Source organism: Populus alba, chromosome 1 (assembly GCF_005239225.2).
Source record: "Populus alba chromosome 1, ASM523922v2, whole genome shotgun sequence".
Lineage (NCBI taxonomy): Eukaryota > Viridiplantae > Streptophyta > Magnoliopsida > Malpighiales > Salicaceae > Populus > Populus alba.
This window is the reverse complement of record NC_133284.1, coordinates 45239406-45258875: the sequence shown is the minus strand read 5'-3', so window position 1 is coordinate 45258875 and position 19470 is coordinate 45239406. Positions and strand designations below refer to the sequence as shown.

At 30.8% G+C, this 19470-nt stretch overlaps 1 protein-coding gene across 2 annotated transcripts in view; it reads right to left on the bottom strand.

Moving 5' to 3' along the window:
- LOC118038186 (probable bifunctional methylthioribulose-1-phosphate dehydratase/enolase-phosphatase E1) overlaps window positions 1-11362 on the bottom strand; it is a 67734-nt gene extending 56372 nt beyond the window's left edge. Inside the window, exons 1-12 of one of the 2 annotated variants that reach the window (XR_012167814.1) lie at window positions 10991-11362; window positions 10501-10637; window positions 10156-10251; window positions 9094-9213; window positions 8577-8666; window positions 7286-7432; window positions 6922-7077; window positions 6060-6209; window positions 5867-5968; window positions 5043-5152; window positions 4843-4961; window positions 2840-3018 (exon numbers count right to left, since the gene is read on the bottom strand). Coding sequence is in view for 1 of the 2 variants with exons in the window: in XM_035044505.2 (XP_034900396.1) it covers window positions 2927-3018; window positions 4843-4961; window positions 5043-5152; window positions 5867-5968; window positions 6060-6209; window positions 6922-7077; window positions 7286-7432; window positions 8577-8666; window positions 9094-9213; window positions 10156-10251; window positions 10501-10637; window positions 10991-11228 (1557 nt within the window). In the remaining variant the exon portion in view is untranslated. Of the gene's footprint in view, window positions 1-2787; window positions 3019-4842; window positions 4962-5042; window positions 5153-5866; window positions 5969-6059; window positions 6210-6921; window positions 7078-7285; window positions 7433-8576; window positions 8667-9093; window positions 9214-10155; window positions 10252-10500; window positions 10638-10990 lie in introns of those variants that run through there. The other variant, XM_035044505.2, reaches the window with a different exon arrangement.
- Between the last annotated feature and the right edge of the window lie 8108 nt (window positions 11363-19470).

Here is a 19470-nt window from a genome sequence, read left to right as displayed (position 1 = left end):
AAATTGAGAAAAAATTATTTTGCGTGGAATTGATAATAATTAGGGGTTAAGTATTTTTTTAACTTATGAAGTGTTTGATAGTTATTGTATTATGAATTATATTTTTCTAAATTGGGGGGATTGAGTTACTTTGGAATTAAAAAATGATGGGTTATTAAGTTATTAGTTGGTTTGTATAGGTTAATTATGATTCATTTTTAATAAATAGTTGAATTTGTATACTTATATTTTTTTTGGTCTATTTCTAATATGTGTTCATTTTTTCTTTTAAGGTGTCATATATTCAAGAAAAAAATAAGTTTAAGTTTAACAAGAGCGCCCATGTTTAATCAAGTAATAATATCGATGATCGTGTTGTGAATCCAGAAGAGAATTATGAAGAGACATCTAAAGTAGAAGTTACTAACCAAGGTTCAACCACTAAGGACAACATTTTGAGCATCTCTTCTATGTAATTATTTTGCTCATGATGTTATTTATTTGTAATGAGTTATTGTAAGTTTTATAATTATATGAAAATAGCTTCCTTAAATTGATATATAGGTTTACCAATCTTGAAACTACTCGATTCATAATCTATACAATAAAGTGATTATTTAAAAAACTATTACTTCAATAGAGTCAGTTTGATGATCATTTTGAATGGATATATCTAATATGAGATACTTGGTGGGAAAGTTTAAGCTTAGATAGATAATCTAAGATTTGAGTTACTAATTTTGAAAAATTTAAAAGCTCATTCATGTATGAAATCATTAAGAAATAAATTTGGTGGAATGAGAGTAACAAGGTGACTGTGAGGAGAGTGTGAAAAAAATTATGATGCGACTAGGTAAGTTTAATTGAATTAATATTATATTATTATAAACTTGTATTCTTTAATTTTCTTACATAATTTATGTATAATAAATTTAAATCATATATGAGTTAACTATTTGTTATATCATATTTTGTGATTTTTTTATATAATGCCCACAAATGAGCAATGAAGAAGGTCAAAGTATATCATAGACCATAATTGAGCAACTCATCTTGAACTTGTGGTATCAGAAAGTTTTACAATGTGCTCAAGCTCCAGTAAATAAAATAAAATAAAAAACTCATAATTTAATGAACAAGCACACTAGATAAGCGATTATGTTTATCCACTAAACAAAGCTCCTAGTAAGAGTTCATTGTTGTATATATATTGAAGTTTTATTTACGTGTTTATTAGTGACTTTTAATAAATTATTTTATTTGCTCCAAAAATAGCTTGGGCAAGAACCATCTTCAATGAAATTATATGAGAAAACTCACATAAATAAGAGGGGTACAGGGAAAAGGAGAAAAGTTTTGTCAATAAAAGAGCGGATGTCTATGTTGTAAATGTTTTGATAATTTTCATTTGTTTAAATTCTTTTTTATTTATATCAATAATATGAAATGTAATCGAATTTTAAACCTTCATTTTTTTATTTTTATAGGAGAGATATAACATTAATATGATTAAGAAATTTGGTGAAGACATTTCCACCATTCTTCTCATAATCCTCAAGGTTTTCAATGAAAAATAAATGGTAAAAGTTGATATTTATATATGAATATTTCATAGATGAGTCTATCAATAATTAAAAGAGCCAATGGAATAAAAACCTAATAAAATATTATATTTGTCAACGGTAACTTTCCATTATTGTTTTCGTCAATAACTTTTAATGCCATCAAAATATTTTCTATATGCCAACAGAATTTTACATCGATATTTCTCAATTTTAATTTTTGTTATGACTTATAAGCTCAAACCCAAAACATTTCTAAAGGGGGTTTGTGTTAAGCCAAGCCCATCAATCATATAGTTTGGTCTTAGTCTAGCCCATAATTGCTCAATGTTGGATCTAGGTCCTACCATCTTGAACCCACTCCATTATGATTTGGGCTCGGGCTAGCTCATTTCTCAATTTACCATGCATAGTTGAACTCAAGACGATTCTTCCAAATCCAACAGGTATGCCAATTGTGTTTATCAACTCCCTGTAAAAGCGATGTTAAAGTAACTATCACGAGGCCCACATAACAACATGAAGTCATAGCTTAGACCACCTAATTTTCTCGTTTTACGATCTCCGATGACAATGCGATTATCCACAATGATAATGCAGGCATCCACAATGGGGAGGGTAATTATTCTGCATGATTACCCTTGAAGATAGGTTGCACAGTTTGTCTGCATCCCTACCTTTCACAACATGCAAATTCACTTAATTCATTGATACATGAATCACCATTTACACTCTTAGAGTTTCATCACCTCACAAGCACATTAATGTTCTTATTATCTTCTTCAACCTCTGATCATCTCTTGCTGAACGTTTCGCAAGATGAAGGCCTAGCCAACGTGTCTGGTGCGGACCGCCGAGCTTGGAGATTGCAAGGAGAGCTCTACACTGGCGTGAGGGTGGCATTAAATTGATGTGCGCACGCCCAAGTGTTGGCTCTCCTCGCCATCCCTGACCTCGCAGTGCGATGTGCCCACTGCCCCATCCACCGGCTTTGGAAGGATCCAAAACAAGGAGGGTTTTCCACGAAGCTCGTCTCCGAGAATTATAAAACTCATCGAGCAAGACTGGTCGCGGCTAGCTGCTCTGGTGAGAGGAGACATTACCTAAGACCTACGTTGAACTTCCAAGTCTGTTTTCCTTAGTTGAAACAAGGTCTGATTATGCAAGCAAGTCCTTCCATTTAAGGAAAAATGCGTGTCCATATAACGATGCAAAGCACAGGAAGGTTGCAAAGGAAACAGCCGCATTTTCTTTTAAAAGAAACATTTTTATTTATGTGTGCGTTGTGAAAAGCATGTCATACATTTGCAATAACACAAGTACATATCTGCTTTCAGATTTCCAAGCAAAACTTAGCGTGATAAATATTGCTTACATATCTGCCATCAGATTTCAGCGAAAGAGGTGATTGTCTTGAAACCGTGATTCTCTGGAAGAGGCGCATTTCCTGGCCGGATAGAAATCATCACATCCAAACCTGAAATATGCATGAAAATTCAAATATCAAAGCGAAAGATATAGCATGAACAAGAAAAGGTCACTAAATTTTCAGAAGTGCCAATGAGAATACAGAACTCAGTTTGCAGAACAAATATTTGCTCCGACTCCAGACACTGTTGAAGACAAGTAAGCTTGCATAGAAGCATTTTCGTACCTCTTAGCACTGGAGTAAACTAGCTTCTTTGTGGCAACAAGAATATCTTTTTCTTTGCAAATCAAGACACCACATACAATTGAATCAGTTGTTCATAAGCCTTGTTTTTGGTGTACAGTAGTTATTCATCACTCGTGGTATTTAGTTCTCTTGGAAAAATGAAGAAGTTAAGGAAAAGGTGAAAATAAACAACCAAAACCTTTGTTAATTACAGTCAAAATTGGTGATTGTGTTGCAGGCTATGTTTTTTGGTTGAGACTCAAACCCAAGTCTACTAAGGGATGGAGAGAACAGTAACGCAAATTCAGCTACAACTTATTGGCAGGGGCAGAGGTTCCTGATGTCGGCTATTGGGTCCAAATAAATATTAAGAAACCAAACCTGCTATAACCAGTGACTTGCATTGATATATTCCTGAGGGAGAGCAGAACACATTCTCAGCCCTAATGCTCCAAAAAAAATTGACACGGAGAAAGGAAATCTATTGTATTGGTTATGTAAATCAAACATGTAGAGAAATGATGCACTGGGAGGTTTTTTCCAGCTGCCCTTGGCCCCTTGCAGCCCTCCATAAAATAGAAAACTAACGAGCCATCTTACCTGGCTGGTCAGATGAAATTTTCTTTTTAACACAAAAAGGAAAAAAGCTTAGATGACAAAAACAACACAAGCACACGGATTCAAATAAAACTTGGACACACAGTAATAATGTATTTTGAATTTAAAAAAAAAAAAACAAAACACAATTCAAGATATCATGAACAACAATTCAAAATAAACCAAATGTTTTTTTTTTTAAATAAATATGGCATCTTTTACAAAAAAAACAATTGAGACAACAACATGAACTTTGCGGCCTAACCCGTCAAGCCCGCAATTCAGAACATTCAGTCCACTCGTTTAATAATTTTAAAAAATAATTACCTCAATATATGATATAAAAAAAATGACAAAAAGTGGGGTAAAAAACGATGAAGTTGGAAGAAAAACAAATTAAGATAATATTTTAAAATATATATATTGACACAGCTGTATATTGAATCAACTCAGGTTAACATACTAAATATGTGACTAAGATCATAAGATCGTGATAATCTTGTAAAAGTAACTTAACAAACTAATCCTATAGAAACTAAAACAAGACATGATGCACGCCAATTCAAAATAAACCAAATTCTTCAAAAACAAAAAAATCAACATGGCATCTTAAAAAGACAAAATATTGAGACAACAATATATTAAATCGACCCGAGCTTTGCGACTTAACCCGTCAAATCTACAACTCTGGTAATGGACTCTGCTGGGTTTAATAATTTTGTTTTTAAAATTTCTTCTACCTAAAAATAAAAGGGAAAGGTGTGCGAGCTTGGACCAAGTGACCCTGCACACCTAGGCCTCTAAGAAAAGAGCCCTAGGAGTGTGGACCTTTCAACCTAGGCTGACATGCCTAGACCTAGTTTATATTTTTTAAGATTTTTTATGGGACAAACGACATATTTTTTTAAAAAAAATAAGATAGATAATAGATCATCTGTTGCCTAGAATTTGACCACCATAAAGGTAGCTAGAAAAAAAATTGCTACAGTATCTACAGTACCAAACACCATTCTGTTTTAGCTTTAAGTATAACAATAAGCAACTTGTTACCTGCTCCTTTTGCAGCAAAAGCTTCTTGAAAAACATCCGTCACAAACAAAATGTCAGATGGTTTATCAACTCCAAGTGACTCTGAGATTTCAATATAACTGCCCGTTTCTTTTTTATTCCTGCAAGGAACAGGAGCACGAAGGGTTATCAAAGTCCAAATTAAGTGGCAATAGTACTCCAGTAGCATCAACAAAACTTACCCCACCGTGGTGTCAAAGAATCCAGACAAATATTTTCTCAAGTCACCATAGTTTGTCTTTCCAAAAATAAGTCTTTGTGCCAGCCTGCTTCCACTAGAATATATATAAACCTGAGGCAACATAGAAACAGTAAATAATGGCACAAAAAAAATATGCATAATCAAGAAATTGAAAGCCTTTTGAGTCACACTCAACAAGTTCATGGAACTCAGCTATTGTATTTCAAGGATAAATCCTTCTGGTGAATTTATACAATGGATCTCAAGCTCTTCAATGCCACTAACAACTATTAGTCAAATATTCCAATTTCCTCATTCATATGTCTCTACTTTTGAGTGTGCTTTTATGTTCTGATAGCAATGGCATAGTATTTTGTATGTAGCAGATTGCCTAATATTCAAACTTGTTTATAAGATCCATAATAGATGTTCTTACAAGGATATATTAGCTAATAGACTGTGCAACACTTTTTTACAAATTCATTAATAAACTATCTAATACATAGAGTCCAAGAAGCCATAGTCTTGCAACATAACTTCAGATTTAAATACCATTAGGCCGGTTATTAACAAGAAATATTTGACATCAGCAGTAACATCCTCTTCTGTATACAATGATAACATAGTTCACAGTAATGGAGAATTTCAAGATAAAGATGGGTAACATATTAGTATGTGATCATTTGAAATTACTGTTTGAATCATTCAAACCTTGAAAGGTAACTTGGCTACATGGACAAGTGGAATCCAAACTGCAGCTATGCCATTACATTAAACTATAAACAATATCCCCTAATAAATGTTGAAAATAGAAAAAGGAAGAACCTTTATGCCCAAAGCATGCCACTTCTCCAATGCTTCTGGAACGTCATCATATACCACTCCTTCCAGCTCATTCTTCTCATATCCAGTTCTCCATATATGACCCTACATTAATAAATCTTGGTAATATCACAGAGATACACTTTATATCTCAAGCATATCAATCTCATGGTTACCAATGTTTCTGAATACTTACTTGCAATTGTTTTAATGCAGTGATCTTCCGATCTGCTTTTATCATCGCTTCCACATTAGCAACCAAAGCTGCAATTACCTCCTCTTTCCCAGCATCATCCATTGGAATAGGAATAGCACCATCAACACCTTGTGCCAAATCATCTTCAACCTGAAAAAAAGATTTGACAGCACATCAACATATTTTAAAAAATTCCTGAACTACTGAACTCATAAATTAATGGCAACAATCAACCCCGTATAAAAAAGTCCACCAAAAACTGCTAAGCCTGGTCATTCAACTCCACTTTATCCTGTTTTGAGTTGTCTTGTTACAGGAAAAATGGAAGCACTGCAAGGAAGAGCTTCATCAGCCCATTGATTACATCACAATCCTGTGCTTCACGTTAGATTATGTCTCTACTTGCTAAATTTGTCAATTTTCTAAGATTTGCAATCCTTCGACAGCATATCTGCAGTTTTTCTGGTACATCCAAAAATTTCAGGGCATCTATTGTGATTTTGTTCCTAACATGTCCTTGTATAATATAGAAAGAGTTGCCATCTTTTATCTCTAGTTAAACTTTTAGTGTGCTTTTTTTTTTTTTCCATTTCGTTCTTTTGTTTACTGTGCACAAACACCATAAGATATTTTGTCAGGGACGCTGGAGAGGAACAAGGAGAACATTAAGTTTCAAAAACTATTAGCAGCTGACTTCTGTTCATGCTTCCCTTAAATGAATAGCAGCCTTAATCATCATTTCAAACAAAATTTCCAAAGATCAATGTTAAGATTCCACTGGTAGCTTGTAATAAAAGGCAAAATCAATCTGGTATGACATGTGAATGACAAGCATACCAAAACTTCTAATAATAAATCTTACTTGTGCGCGCAACAACTTTATATCATCTTGAGTTTCTGCAGTATCATATGTTGCAGACAAATGCCTCCCAACATTATCACGGGCATATGGAAATAGAACATCAGCAACAAATGTTATTGGAGTAGTAGTTCCCTCAATGTCAAGAACAATGCAACGCTGCAACCAAATAATTTGAAAAATAATAAAGTTCACTTGATAAGACATAAATATTTGATAATAGATAACAACATTACCAGATCTTTTACATTTCAAACCGCAAGGGCTTGGGTCCAACATAAATCACAAGTTCTATTAAGCCAGTATAACCCACATCAAAATTAAAATGCAGAGAATATAAGTTGAGGACATCGTTTTAGTAACTTACTGGCAACGGTTCAATTCTATTATTTGAATTATTCATGCCTGCCTTAACCTTGACATTTTGAATCGGGCCATGGTTTGGAGTAGACCAATCTAGGCCTATTTGATGAAGTTTGATAGCAGCATCAAACAGATAGTGATAACATTCAGCCTGAAAGATTAGAGAAATTTAAGTAAAGCTCCAAAAGGTAACATCAAAGCTTTCTGTAAGGAATTGAGGATACATACACGCATACAGCTTGTTTTGGGCTCAAACCATACAAATACAACTCTCTCAAATATATCATTTTATAATACTTAGGATTGTATAACAGCATAGAGCAGGAGTAGAGTATGTTGCATTGCATCAAACAACATTTTGTCTTGAAGGTCTGAAACGTCATTTACTATTGTGCTGCTCATATCATGTCTAGTGCAAAATTCAATGTATCAAAAAGATCAGATATGCAAGGCAAACCAAGAAAAAAAGGGTAAGAAACCTCACAAAAATAGGCTTTCATTGAAAAAACTACTCAAGCACATATCAGTTATCATATATGTGGGGGCTTTGTTCTAAATTTTGAGGGGGGGGGGGGGGGGGATTCCAAGCTGCTGTATATCCCGAGATTTTCCTTGCTTAGCAAAATAAGACCAGTTTTAGGGTTCCCTCAACAAAATTCCTAAGCTTTCTGCTACAGCACCTTACAGAAAATGATATAGCAACAACAAGAGAGTCAGAAGGGAAATTGTGAAGGTTAATGCCTAATTCTACACCACATAGCTGATCTGCCAAAAAAGTGCAATAACAGCAAAAACTAAACATCAAATAATAATAAGAACTGGAAAGGGAATCTTTTAACAAGAGAACAAGAGAAGCCCTTTACATAGCTAAAGTTGTTGCATCATTTTATCAATAGTTTGAATGGCTTCCCACATCAACTATCAATTGAGTTCCAGAAACAATTGCAGCTATCACTGCAATACTTGCAGAAGCTTAAGCTATGCCTGTGTTAACTTTGCTCTTCAACTTCACCATTAGTAGGAAATTATCATAGGACTCAATGATTAAGAATTTTAGATTCACTTCATATTTGCAGCATCTCCAAATAGCTAGCATAAAAACATTTGATGACAGATAACTTTTCTGATTGATCAGGCCCTTTATCACTAAAAATACAATCAAGATCATGTTATCAGCACATTTAAGCAAAGTAGACAATGATAACAGAACAATCAAATAAAAACTTCATATAAAATTATTGAAATTTCAGTACAGGTGCCAACTTCATTCAGATCATTGACTAGGAGTCACAAACCTGGGTTTTGGCATTGATCCATGAATCTCCCCATATATATATGCCATGGTTGCGAACAAGCACAGCTGTGGTTTTTGGGTACGCTTCAATCTGAAAAACATGAATGTGTTTTAAGTAGTTCAGAGCATATCCCACTGAATAAACAAAAGAACTGGAGATCTTTAAGGTAAAAAAATCTCAAAGAACAGTAAAGGCATGTTCTAATTGGCAAGTTTGGGTTATGCCGCTCATCAGTATAACAGTGAGCTACTGAAGTATAATCATCAAAAGATTACTGAAACAATCATCCATCATCAGAGCTAAACAAGGAAAATGGCAGAAGGAAACAAGTAGTTTTTTCTCCTTCTACAAACACTACATGATGAAACCATAGATCTACACATAGTTAGGTCCAGTTCATAAAAAATATTTGATTATTTGCTCCCGCATTATCATTGTGTTCCACAGACGAGCATAAAAAGTCACATGTTAGAAACCAAGCAACAAATTGTAGATGCCAACAAATTAAAGAACACACAGCTTTAGCAAGAGAGTCTGTAAGCTCATTTTCATAGGCAGTGTTCTCTATTATTGGGACAACAAGTTCGTCATAGTAGCCATGGCCTTGAATTCCTTTTATCATCTCCATATGAGTAATCTGTAAATGTAAGAAAAAAATTAGAAGCAAATCAACAAATGCAATGAAAAATGAATAGCGGTTGGAAAAAAACAAATCATGTGATGTTGTGTGCAATGTTTAGTGATGCATGACTACAAGATCTGACTTTCCAGGATGCATAAACAACCAATCAAAATAAAAACCCTCTTTTAACAAATTAATACAGCTAATAGCTGATACTCTGAGATGACAATACTGTCACTTTTTCAGTAATAATGCCACAAAGAAAACCCACCATCTTGACTCAGGAAGGCCACCATTGAAGGAAAAATTTATTTGGTTAACTTCACATAATCTATTAGAAACCTAATGCCACTAAAGGGTTGTTTAAAAAAATATGAAAAATGATTACCCACTTTGATCCAATTGGTTGAATTTATAAGGTTTTCAACCCCTACCCATTTGCCTTACACCCCAGTAACAAAAAACTAAGGAATTTACATTTACTGACAGGATTATGCTTTGCTACTATCATCATTTAGTATGGTCAGAATGGCCTCTCGGATTGGAAAACACTAGTTCATTTAACAGATATGTTTATTAAATGTAATCTGAAACAAAAATAAAATATTTTGCCACATGTTTATATCTAATCTGTGTCCTTGTGCATTTGGATCACTGATGATTCATCCTGTTCTGGCATCACAAACCCATGCTTTCAACCAAGATAACATCCTCAATTGTCATCTTTCCCCGTGACTTAGAGAGCAAATGCTGGGTCCACATGTACAATAAAATCATGGTCTATTTCTCAGATACAGGATTCCCCAAGGCTCCACGAGATAGATCTTGAAAATATCAAGGACAGAAGGTGGATATCTTTTGGTGGGAGGGGTGTAGGAAATACGGTGTATGTTAAGAAAACAACAGTTATAAATTTGAAAATTACAACCACATGTAAATTGTAAAAGAAAGACTTACCCGGAATTCTTTTGATAATGGATTGATCATTGTTACAAGACAGGATTCCATCCCGTGACTGTGAATGACGGCTCCTGCATTACGCATGTCATATGCCTGCATTACACCGCAAATAACTGTTAATTGTGACTTATGAAGAAAAAGCAAAATTACTGTACTAATACATAAATGTATTATAGCTACTATCACAGTTAAGAATTCATAAAACCATGCCTTTTTCACTAATAAACCACTTTTAAAGATTTAAACGTTATTGATAACTCAAACTCCATTCCTTATGTGCTAACAAATTGAAGACATACTCGAGTAATTATTAGCTACTGAAGAAGAACACGAAACTGGTACCTTCAAGAAAAGTGGAGCACAATCAGAACACTTGGGAGGCTTGTATGGGTAAGGTTTCGGAGATGGTGAAGACAATATAGACCCATTTGTAGCTAAGACATACATGTCCTCTGGTTCCATTCTCTCCTTCTGCACTCCTGCCCAATACAACAAATATTCAAATTGGCTTCAATAAAATTCCCAGTAATCAATAAAAGGCCAAAGAAAATACGTACTAAGACCAAGAAAAAGCAAATTAAATTGATACAACCACGCGAGGAACTAAGCACATACACAGACAACTGGGCTCCAGTATCAAATACACAACAGTAAAGAAGCAATAAAGCACAACATACAATCAAATTGGGGGGGGGGGGACCAGAAAGCAAAACCACATAACCAGCCACAAACACTAACAAAACCAATCAAGAATCAATAAAAATACAAACTTTTAACTCATAAACCAACCCTTAAAAAAGCAAAAGAATCAAAACCTGAATATTAGTATTACCAGAAGGGGACATGAGGATAAGCTGTTGGCGCTTAGGGATAGAATCATCATGGGCCTTGATGGTGATACTGCCACCGGTCCCAGAAACCCATCCAAGGGTGTAGAATTGTTTGCAAAGATCAGCTATTAACACCCTTGTGTCTTTAACTGCTTTGCTTTCCAAATAAGCCTGTGATGCCACCTTTGCTGCCGCCATTCCTCCTCCATTCACTGCCACTGCTGGTGGGGCTGCTGCCATTTGCTTGCTTTCTCTTTCTAGAGAGAAGATAAAAACAGAGATTCTAGAGAGGGAGAGAGAGACTCCTTTATTTAGTTTTTTGCTTGAATGTGCTAAAGTTTTGATCTTTTATGGCAGAGAGAGTGGTGGAGAATGTGATTCTGCTGTTTAAGGTAAGTAAATTAATAATTACTCTGTGTTGACTCAGAGTATGAAGTTTTTGGGCCTTATTGGACCACGAAGGGCTGTTAAAGTAAGGTATTATTTATTAGGTCAAACTAGATTATTTACATGCGAAAAATATTTTTTAATATGAAAAACATTTTTAATTATTAACATTATGTAAATGATGTTTTCATATAGAAATAATATAATTATCATTTTTATTATTTTTTAATGTATTAATACTATAGCAGTCATAAAATTATAATTTTCAAGTTTTTTTTTATTCCTATAAAAATAGCATAATTATAAATGTTGCCAATTTTTTTATTATAGAAGTGGAAAAATTATAGTTTTTAATTTTTATTATAAGAAAAAAAAAAGTTTTATTATATTTTTTTTTCTTTTTGTACTTGGTATTTTTATCATTTTACAATTGGTTTATTTATCAAAAACAATTCTTATATTTTTTTTTTTTTTAGTTTTTTCTTTTTTTCTTTACACATTTTTTGAAAAAAAATATTAGTTTTTATTTTTAACATTTTTAAAATTTATCACTCTACATTTGGCCTATATATACTATTCTTTTTTATCTTATCTTTATTCTTTAGTAATTTTTTTTTTTAATTTTTTTCTTTATATTTTTTAGAAATTATTATACAAAAACTAAGGAAAAGTTGTTTTATTTTTAGCTTATTATTATTTTTACTTTTTTTTAGAAATTGCAAACATTATTCCAATCTTTTGCTACATTGAAAATTAGCTTAAGAACTTATATTTTTTATTCATGCTTATGATCTTTACTATTTTGTATTATATGCAAGCATTGACTTTTTGATTAACGGTTATATTTTTTAGTTGATATCAAAAAACCGCATTAATAATAACTATATATTAATTCTTTTATAATAGAAAAAAATTAGTTTACTTGTAGTGAGGCAAGTTAAATAACCGCTTTAACATTTGTTTTTTTTTTTTTTTTGTATTTATTGGTACAGATGGTTCTCAATATATTTAATTAAATACATACATAGGGCTTTTTTATTTATAATTATATAAAAAAAAATACATTTGAAAAGTTGCTTTTTTTTTTTTGCCAAAAAAATATTCAATCCACGACAAAGCGCGGGTTAGAAAACTAGTTTCTTTAAGAAGGAAATAAAATTAAATTGTATAGGAGTTAATTTAATTTGACTTGATCGATTTGATGAGTTTAAAGATAACTCGAACAATCGATGAAAATATATTTTTACTAAAAAAAATTAAGCTGATATTTTTTTTTAAAAAAAATATTGAGATGGTAATATATTTGATTGACTCAGGTTAACATAAGTTAACCTGTCAAATCTACAACTAGATCATAAGACTATGATAACCTATAAAAAGTAAATCAAAATAAATTATGAACATTTAATTCTCAATCAACCCAATAATAATAAAAAAATCATTTAAAAAAAGAAATAAAACAACTTGGTTTAACCTGTCAAACTTGTGACCCGGACCATGAGACCAAATAACCACATAAAAAATAAATCAAATAAAATCATGAAATCCAATTCTCAATCAACTCAATGTTAAATAATGAAATTTAAAAAATAAACAAAAAAATGACCTCATCAATACAAATTAATCTGCCAAACTCATAACTAGGATCATAAGACTAGGATAACTTCATAGAAATCAAACTAAAAAATAACTCAAGTTAACCCAAGATAATTTGCAAAACTCATGATTCGGGTTATGAGACTCTAATAACCTAATACAAAACAAATCAAAACACAATACGAAGATCAATTATTAATCAAGCCATTGTTAAATGGTGAAATTAGGGGGGAAACCAATCTAAAAAAAAAGATACAATAAAACGACCGGATTCAAATTGAGTTAACCCGCAAAACTCATGACCTGGATTATGAGATTGAGATAACTTCATAAAAAATAAACCAAAATAATTATAAAACCTAATTCCTAATCAACTTAATAATGAAGGCTGAAATTAAAAAAAAAAAATCTTTGACTTAATTGGGCTAACTCATCAAACTTGCAACATGGATAATGAAACTAAGATAACCATATATAAAGCAAACTGTAATACATAATGAAGTTCAATTTCTAATAAATTAAATATAAAATGATGAAATTAAAAAATAATGATAAAGTGGTGCATATACTAGGATAACTATATATATATATTTTTTATGTTTGAAAAAAAATTTGAACTAATACACTACATGGCAATATAGTGTAGAATTAAAGTTGTGTGGAAATGTGTTATGCTTAAATGGCATAGATCTTGTTTTGGTTTATTTTTACTAATTGGTCAGCATGTATCATACCTTTTTTTTTAATTGTTATTATTGTTGAAATCCCTTAACTTGGAAATCATTACCATTCAAAATATCATTAACCCATATAAAAGAGACTAAAAAGAAAAAAAAGAAAAAAAAGATAAGAAAAAAGAAAACAATTTGTGTAAAGGTAAGGAAAATAGGCTAATTTAGCTGAGTTTTTATTCATTTATAAATCAATTAATGGATATGAGAAAAATCTACCATATTATAAATATATTTAAAGCAGCTTGTTTGAAATTTTTATCGTGTTCCTTGAATTTTATGATAATTTTAAAAAATAGAATTGACATACTTTATTCTTTTTTGTTTTAACAAGATGATGTGCATATTTAGTGAAAAAATGATGATGATTATAGCTCCCTCAATATACATGCATGATTATTGATGATCATAAACTAGAATATCTAAAATAATGATCTTCAAAGATTTTATTGTACAAAGGCTAATTATTTAATAAGAAAATAATGATTATTCAAATATGTTCTATTTGAGGTGTATCCCCACTTATATTACCTTATGTTACTAAGCTTGAAGGAGTTGTCTCTTGTTACAATATCTATGATGAGAAGTTGCTATGTTCATATTTAGTGAAAAAATGATGATAATTGTAGCTCCCTCAATATACATGCATGATTATTGATGATCATAAACTAGAACATCTAAAATAAAGATCTTCAAAGATTTTATTGTAAAAAGGCTAATTATTTAATAAGAAAATAATAATTATCCAAATATGTTCTACTTGAGGTGTATCCCCACTTATATTACTAAGCTTGAAGGAGTTGTCTCTTGTTACAATATCTATGATGAGAAGTAGCTTCGGTAACAACTTAGCAACAATAACTCGAGTAAGAGCTAGTAAAGGCAGTTGTAAGAAATGTTTAAACATATGATTGTTAAGTTAATAATTCACATGTGATTTGTAGGTAGCTGGCAATTAAAGTTAGTTAGGAGTGACAAGTTAGTTAATATAATCAGTTAGAATATATATATATATATATATATATATATATATATATATATATATATATATATATGGTTTTAGGAAAAGTCAAGAAGTATGAGTTGACATTTCTGTAAAGTTTTACTTAACTCTTTCTCCCTTTTATTATTCTAAATCTTTTTAAGTTCTCTTTATTCTATCTTATTTAAACTTTTTATCTTTTCAAACCCTTGTTGTTAATCAAGGTTCACAACAATTGGTATTAGAGTCAATCCAAGACCTTAATTGATTCTTTTTCGTTTAAAATGGTGGAGTACAATACGATAAAGGTTGGGGAAAAACATTTTAGAAAGCTTGATAAACAACTATAAGTTATTCATCAAGAATATCGAGAATTAATTGTTGATCAACAATAAAAGTGGAAAAAATAATGGATGGAGAAAAATAAATGGATTGGTCAAATCATTTTGCATATTAAAACATTAACAATTTAATTCCAGTCTTTTCTAGTTAATTAGATGACAGGGAGGGAGGTTGAAGTTAACTCTGAATGGATATTGAATACTCCACCAATAAAAAAAGAAGTAAGCATGCAAAGTAGTCAATAAGCTGCAAAAAAAAAAAAAAAAAAAAACAAGAAGAATTTGTTCTATTAATAGGTGAGAAAAATGGCTCAATAACTGATAGAGTCCTACTGCATCTAAGGATGAACACAAGAATGAAAGGAATAAGCTCCTATGAAAGGCATAACACTACTGGTGACATATTGATTATAAACCCAATAGGACAAATTAATGCAAAGATTAATGGTATTCAGGAAGTTGGTTTAAAAAAATTACAAGTTTATTCATGGTGAAGTTCTTGTGTATTCACCAAAGAAAATGGAGGAACTTTATTTACAATAATAATAGGAGGAGGATGAACCAAAGAAGAAAAAGGTTAAAGCAAAAACTATCTCTAAAATCTATTTAGAAACAGAGGAGATTATTAGATTGCATTCAAGCACAACTACAATAGTGGGAATTGGTTGTAATGTTATTGCTTTTAAGGTGTAAGACTTGGTGGTTTCCCTATCGTAGACTTGAAACAAAGGGTAAAATGCTTGGAACGTCTAGAATAATGGAAGTTTCTCGATCTCGAACAATGTTAATGAGCAATGATTTACCTTGAACCAGTCCACTAATCGCATTTCCTACTTATGTCCTTACTTAAGAAGATAAAAGATCAAGAGAAGGGCAATAAAGTCTTGATCATAAGATTAATTCAATGGTTTAACTTGTTAAAGAAGATGTCACTTGGAAAAATTTAAAAGAAATCACTAATCAATTTTCTTATTTTTATATAGATTCTCAAGGGCAAAATCTCTTGATAAGAAGAGTATTATTATGATATCCATAACGAGAAGTGGCTTCAATAACAACTTAGTAGCGGTAAATCTAGTGATAGTTAGTAGAGGCAATAACAAAAAATAATTCAATATATGATTGTTAATAATTCACACATGATTTGTAGGTAGCTGAAGGTTAAAATTAGTTAAGAATGAAAAATTAATTAACATGGTCAATTAGAATTTATAACATAAATACTATAATGTGTAATTTTAGAAAAGGTGAGATGTATTAGGAAACACATATGATTCTTTTTTTATTATCTTCTTTTCTCTTCTCTAAACTTTCTTTTCTTCTCAAGTCTTTGTTGTTAAGCAAGGTTCAAAACATCTCTTCGCTTTTTTTTTTTTTAATTTGATTATTTAGAGCTATTAGTTGGTTAATTGAAAAGTAAAGTGAATTGGTCTTATGCTTTTCCTTACTTGAGGATCAAACAATAAGGTTTATCCAATGGAAATGTCTTGCTCAAAGATTATATTAGAGGTATATTAAACACTCCCCTCGTATTAATGTCATGAGGCTTGTGCTAATTATTGATTTTGATTATTTTAAGGTTTAGAATTAGGGTTTCTTAGGATGATTTAGGGTTCTTATAAATTAGGTTTAAATTATATTAATTAGATATAAAATAAATAATTTGAGTTATTGATTTTGCTATTTATGAAAAAAATTGATGAATTTAAGTTGTTGTCGATTGTGAATTAGAGTTTGAGTTTTTTTGGTTAAATTACTGATTTTCTTGAATTATGTTAATTATTTATGAAATACATTATTAAATTGATAATTTCATTATTTATAGAGAAAAATAATAAATTTGAGTTTTTGTCGATTACGTTATGGTTAGGGTTAGAGTTTTTTAGGTTAATTTAGAATTTTATTGAGTTTGGTATAAATTATGTTAATTAGCTATGAAATACATCAATTGAGTTGATAAGTTCTTTATTTATGGAGAAAATTGATGGATTTGGGTTTTTGTCAATTATGTTACTGTTTAGGGTTTCGTTGAACAAATTTTTATCAAAATTATATACTTCGATTAATTTGTGATTTTGATAAATTAGGCTTGATTTTTATTATGTTGTTTAACATAATATCTCATAATATTGTAATACTATGTTTTTATGGTGTCACTATGATGCGGGACAATAAATAACATGAATTAAAGCAAGAAAAGAAAGAAGCTTTAAAGAAAGAAAGAAGCTAAAAAAAAGAAGAAAGGGGATTGGAGATATTCAAAATCTGTAAATTTTCATTAATTATCAAAAGTCCCTTAACATTTAAAAAAGTAGGGTATTAATACTAAAACCCTAATTAGAATAAGCAATTGGGCTTATGGCTCACTAAATAAAATATCTAACAATAATTAAATCAAACCCAAAAAATAAAGCCAAATTAATAAAACTCATTTAAAAGTTCATTAAATTAAACCCAAAACATAAGTTAAAGCTCAATCTCTCAATTGTTTGGGCTATCCTCCATCATCTATGATCATTCGCGTGCATAAGTAATATTTCGGGTTCGGTGTCCCCATTACACTATTGTCAATACTAATAATTGTATCACTTGCAATAATGGAAGTAATGAGTTTCTAATTGCTACATTAGATAATTCTCTTATCGAGCTGTCTAGAATGTTATATGATTTTATTAAATGGAATATGTTGAAAATTGAAGTCAAAATTAATTGGAGGATGCTTCTAACTCGTTATATTTGTGTACCTATTTGTAATAACATAAGCGTGAATTCAATATTTAGGTTTGCCAACTATAATCAATTGCAAATTTAGAGCTTCACTTGAATATTAGATCTAGTCAAGGAAACTCTTCTAGTATGAAATTCATTTAGATGCCAAGTTACACTCAAAGAACCATATAAGCATTACGAGAAATTAATCCTTTTAGTGTAGGTGTTTATATAATAAACCTAACATTGACACAAGAAATTGTAGATAAGAAAGCATGATTGGGTATTACATTTGCTTTATATTGTTATGAAGAATCTGAACCAAGTGATGACGAAGATGGCATCATATTGACAAAATTGAGGAAGATGAGGACAATGAGTTAATTGATCGACTAAACCAATTTATGAGATTTATCGCTTCTAAATTTAAAGATGTGAGTGAGTATGCCTAAACCATATGTAATGACTGGCTTTGAGTCATAAGAATTAAGGTGTATCGAGTGATGACTTGGATATTGGATAAAAACTCATAAACAAGTTTGAATGTATTATTGTAGTTAAGTATGGCATATCAAGAATTCATTGCAGTATTAAGTGTAATGTTCAACTAAAACTTAGGCATAATTGCAATGTATTCAAGGTATGTATATGGTATTTATGTGAGGGTTTAACTAAATGTAAGATTCGTTTGGGATCTCAAAAACCCATTGGTTTTGCAAAACCACTATTATAAAAAATGACTCATTTCTCATTCATGGAGTGATGTTGGCAATTATGAAAGACATAATGGTAAAGTTGGGAGGTTAAGTGCCTCAAAGTGGCCTTAGTGAATGATGAGATCACTTTTCATTAACAAGGACATGTAGTCGGGGAGGTAGGTCCATTCACAAACGATCTAGGTTTACAAGCTGGGTAATTTAGGTGCCGACCACTCCATGAGCGCTACAAATCTGTCCTTGAGTTGGGTGAGTTAGGGTGTTGCAGACTTGTTTATAAGCACTCCAGACCTATACATGAGTTAAGATGATTTTTAGAAGTAATTATATTATATGTTTTAATGCTATAAAATTATGAATTTATTTTAAATTTAATAAAATATTGAGTGATTTTTCATTTGAGTTTAATTTAAAATTTTGAATTATTAATTTTATTGAATTGTGAATTGAGAAATGTGTTGATTTTTTAATTGTATAGGGTGTTGAATTGTAAATTATGTTTTGTAATTAAAATTGTTGATTGTTGAGTTGATTTTTTATGGCAAGTAGTTGAGAGGCTGAAAAAACTATCAGATTAGTTTTTTGGTGAGTTGTAGATGTGATATGCGACTTGCTAAATTGTGTTATTTTTCTAAATATTTTCTATATTATATAATTTTTTTATTTTCTTTATTATGCTAAAAAACACCTTTATTCTTAGACCAAAAGTTTGGATTTTTAAGATTTTGAGTTTGAGTATAGTGTTTGTATCTTTGACTTAGTCTTTTTTTCCCCAAATTAAACCAATTTATTTATTGACTAAAAAATGATAATAATAAGTAAGTGTCTAAGAGCTCGTTTAATATTATGATAATTATTTTTTTATTAAAATATTTTTAGTTTTAAAATAAATCAAATAATATATATATATATTTTTTAATATTAACATATTAAAACATTTTTTTTTCAAACACTTTTTTTAAAATGCAAAAAGCTCTAAACTTATTAAATTTTCATATATTGATATCTCAACTTTAATTT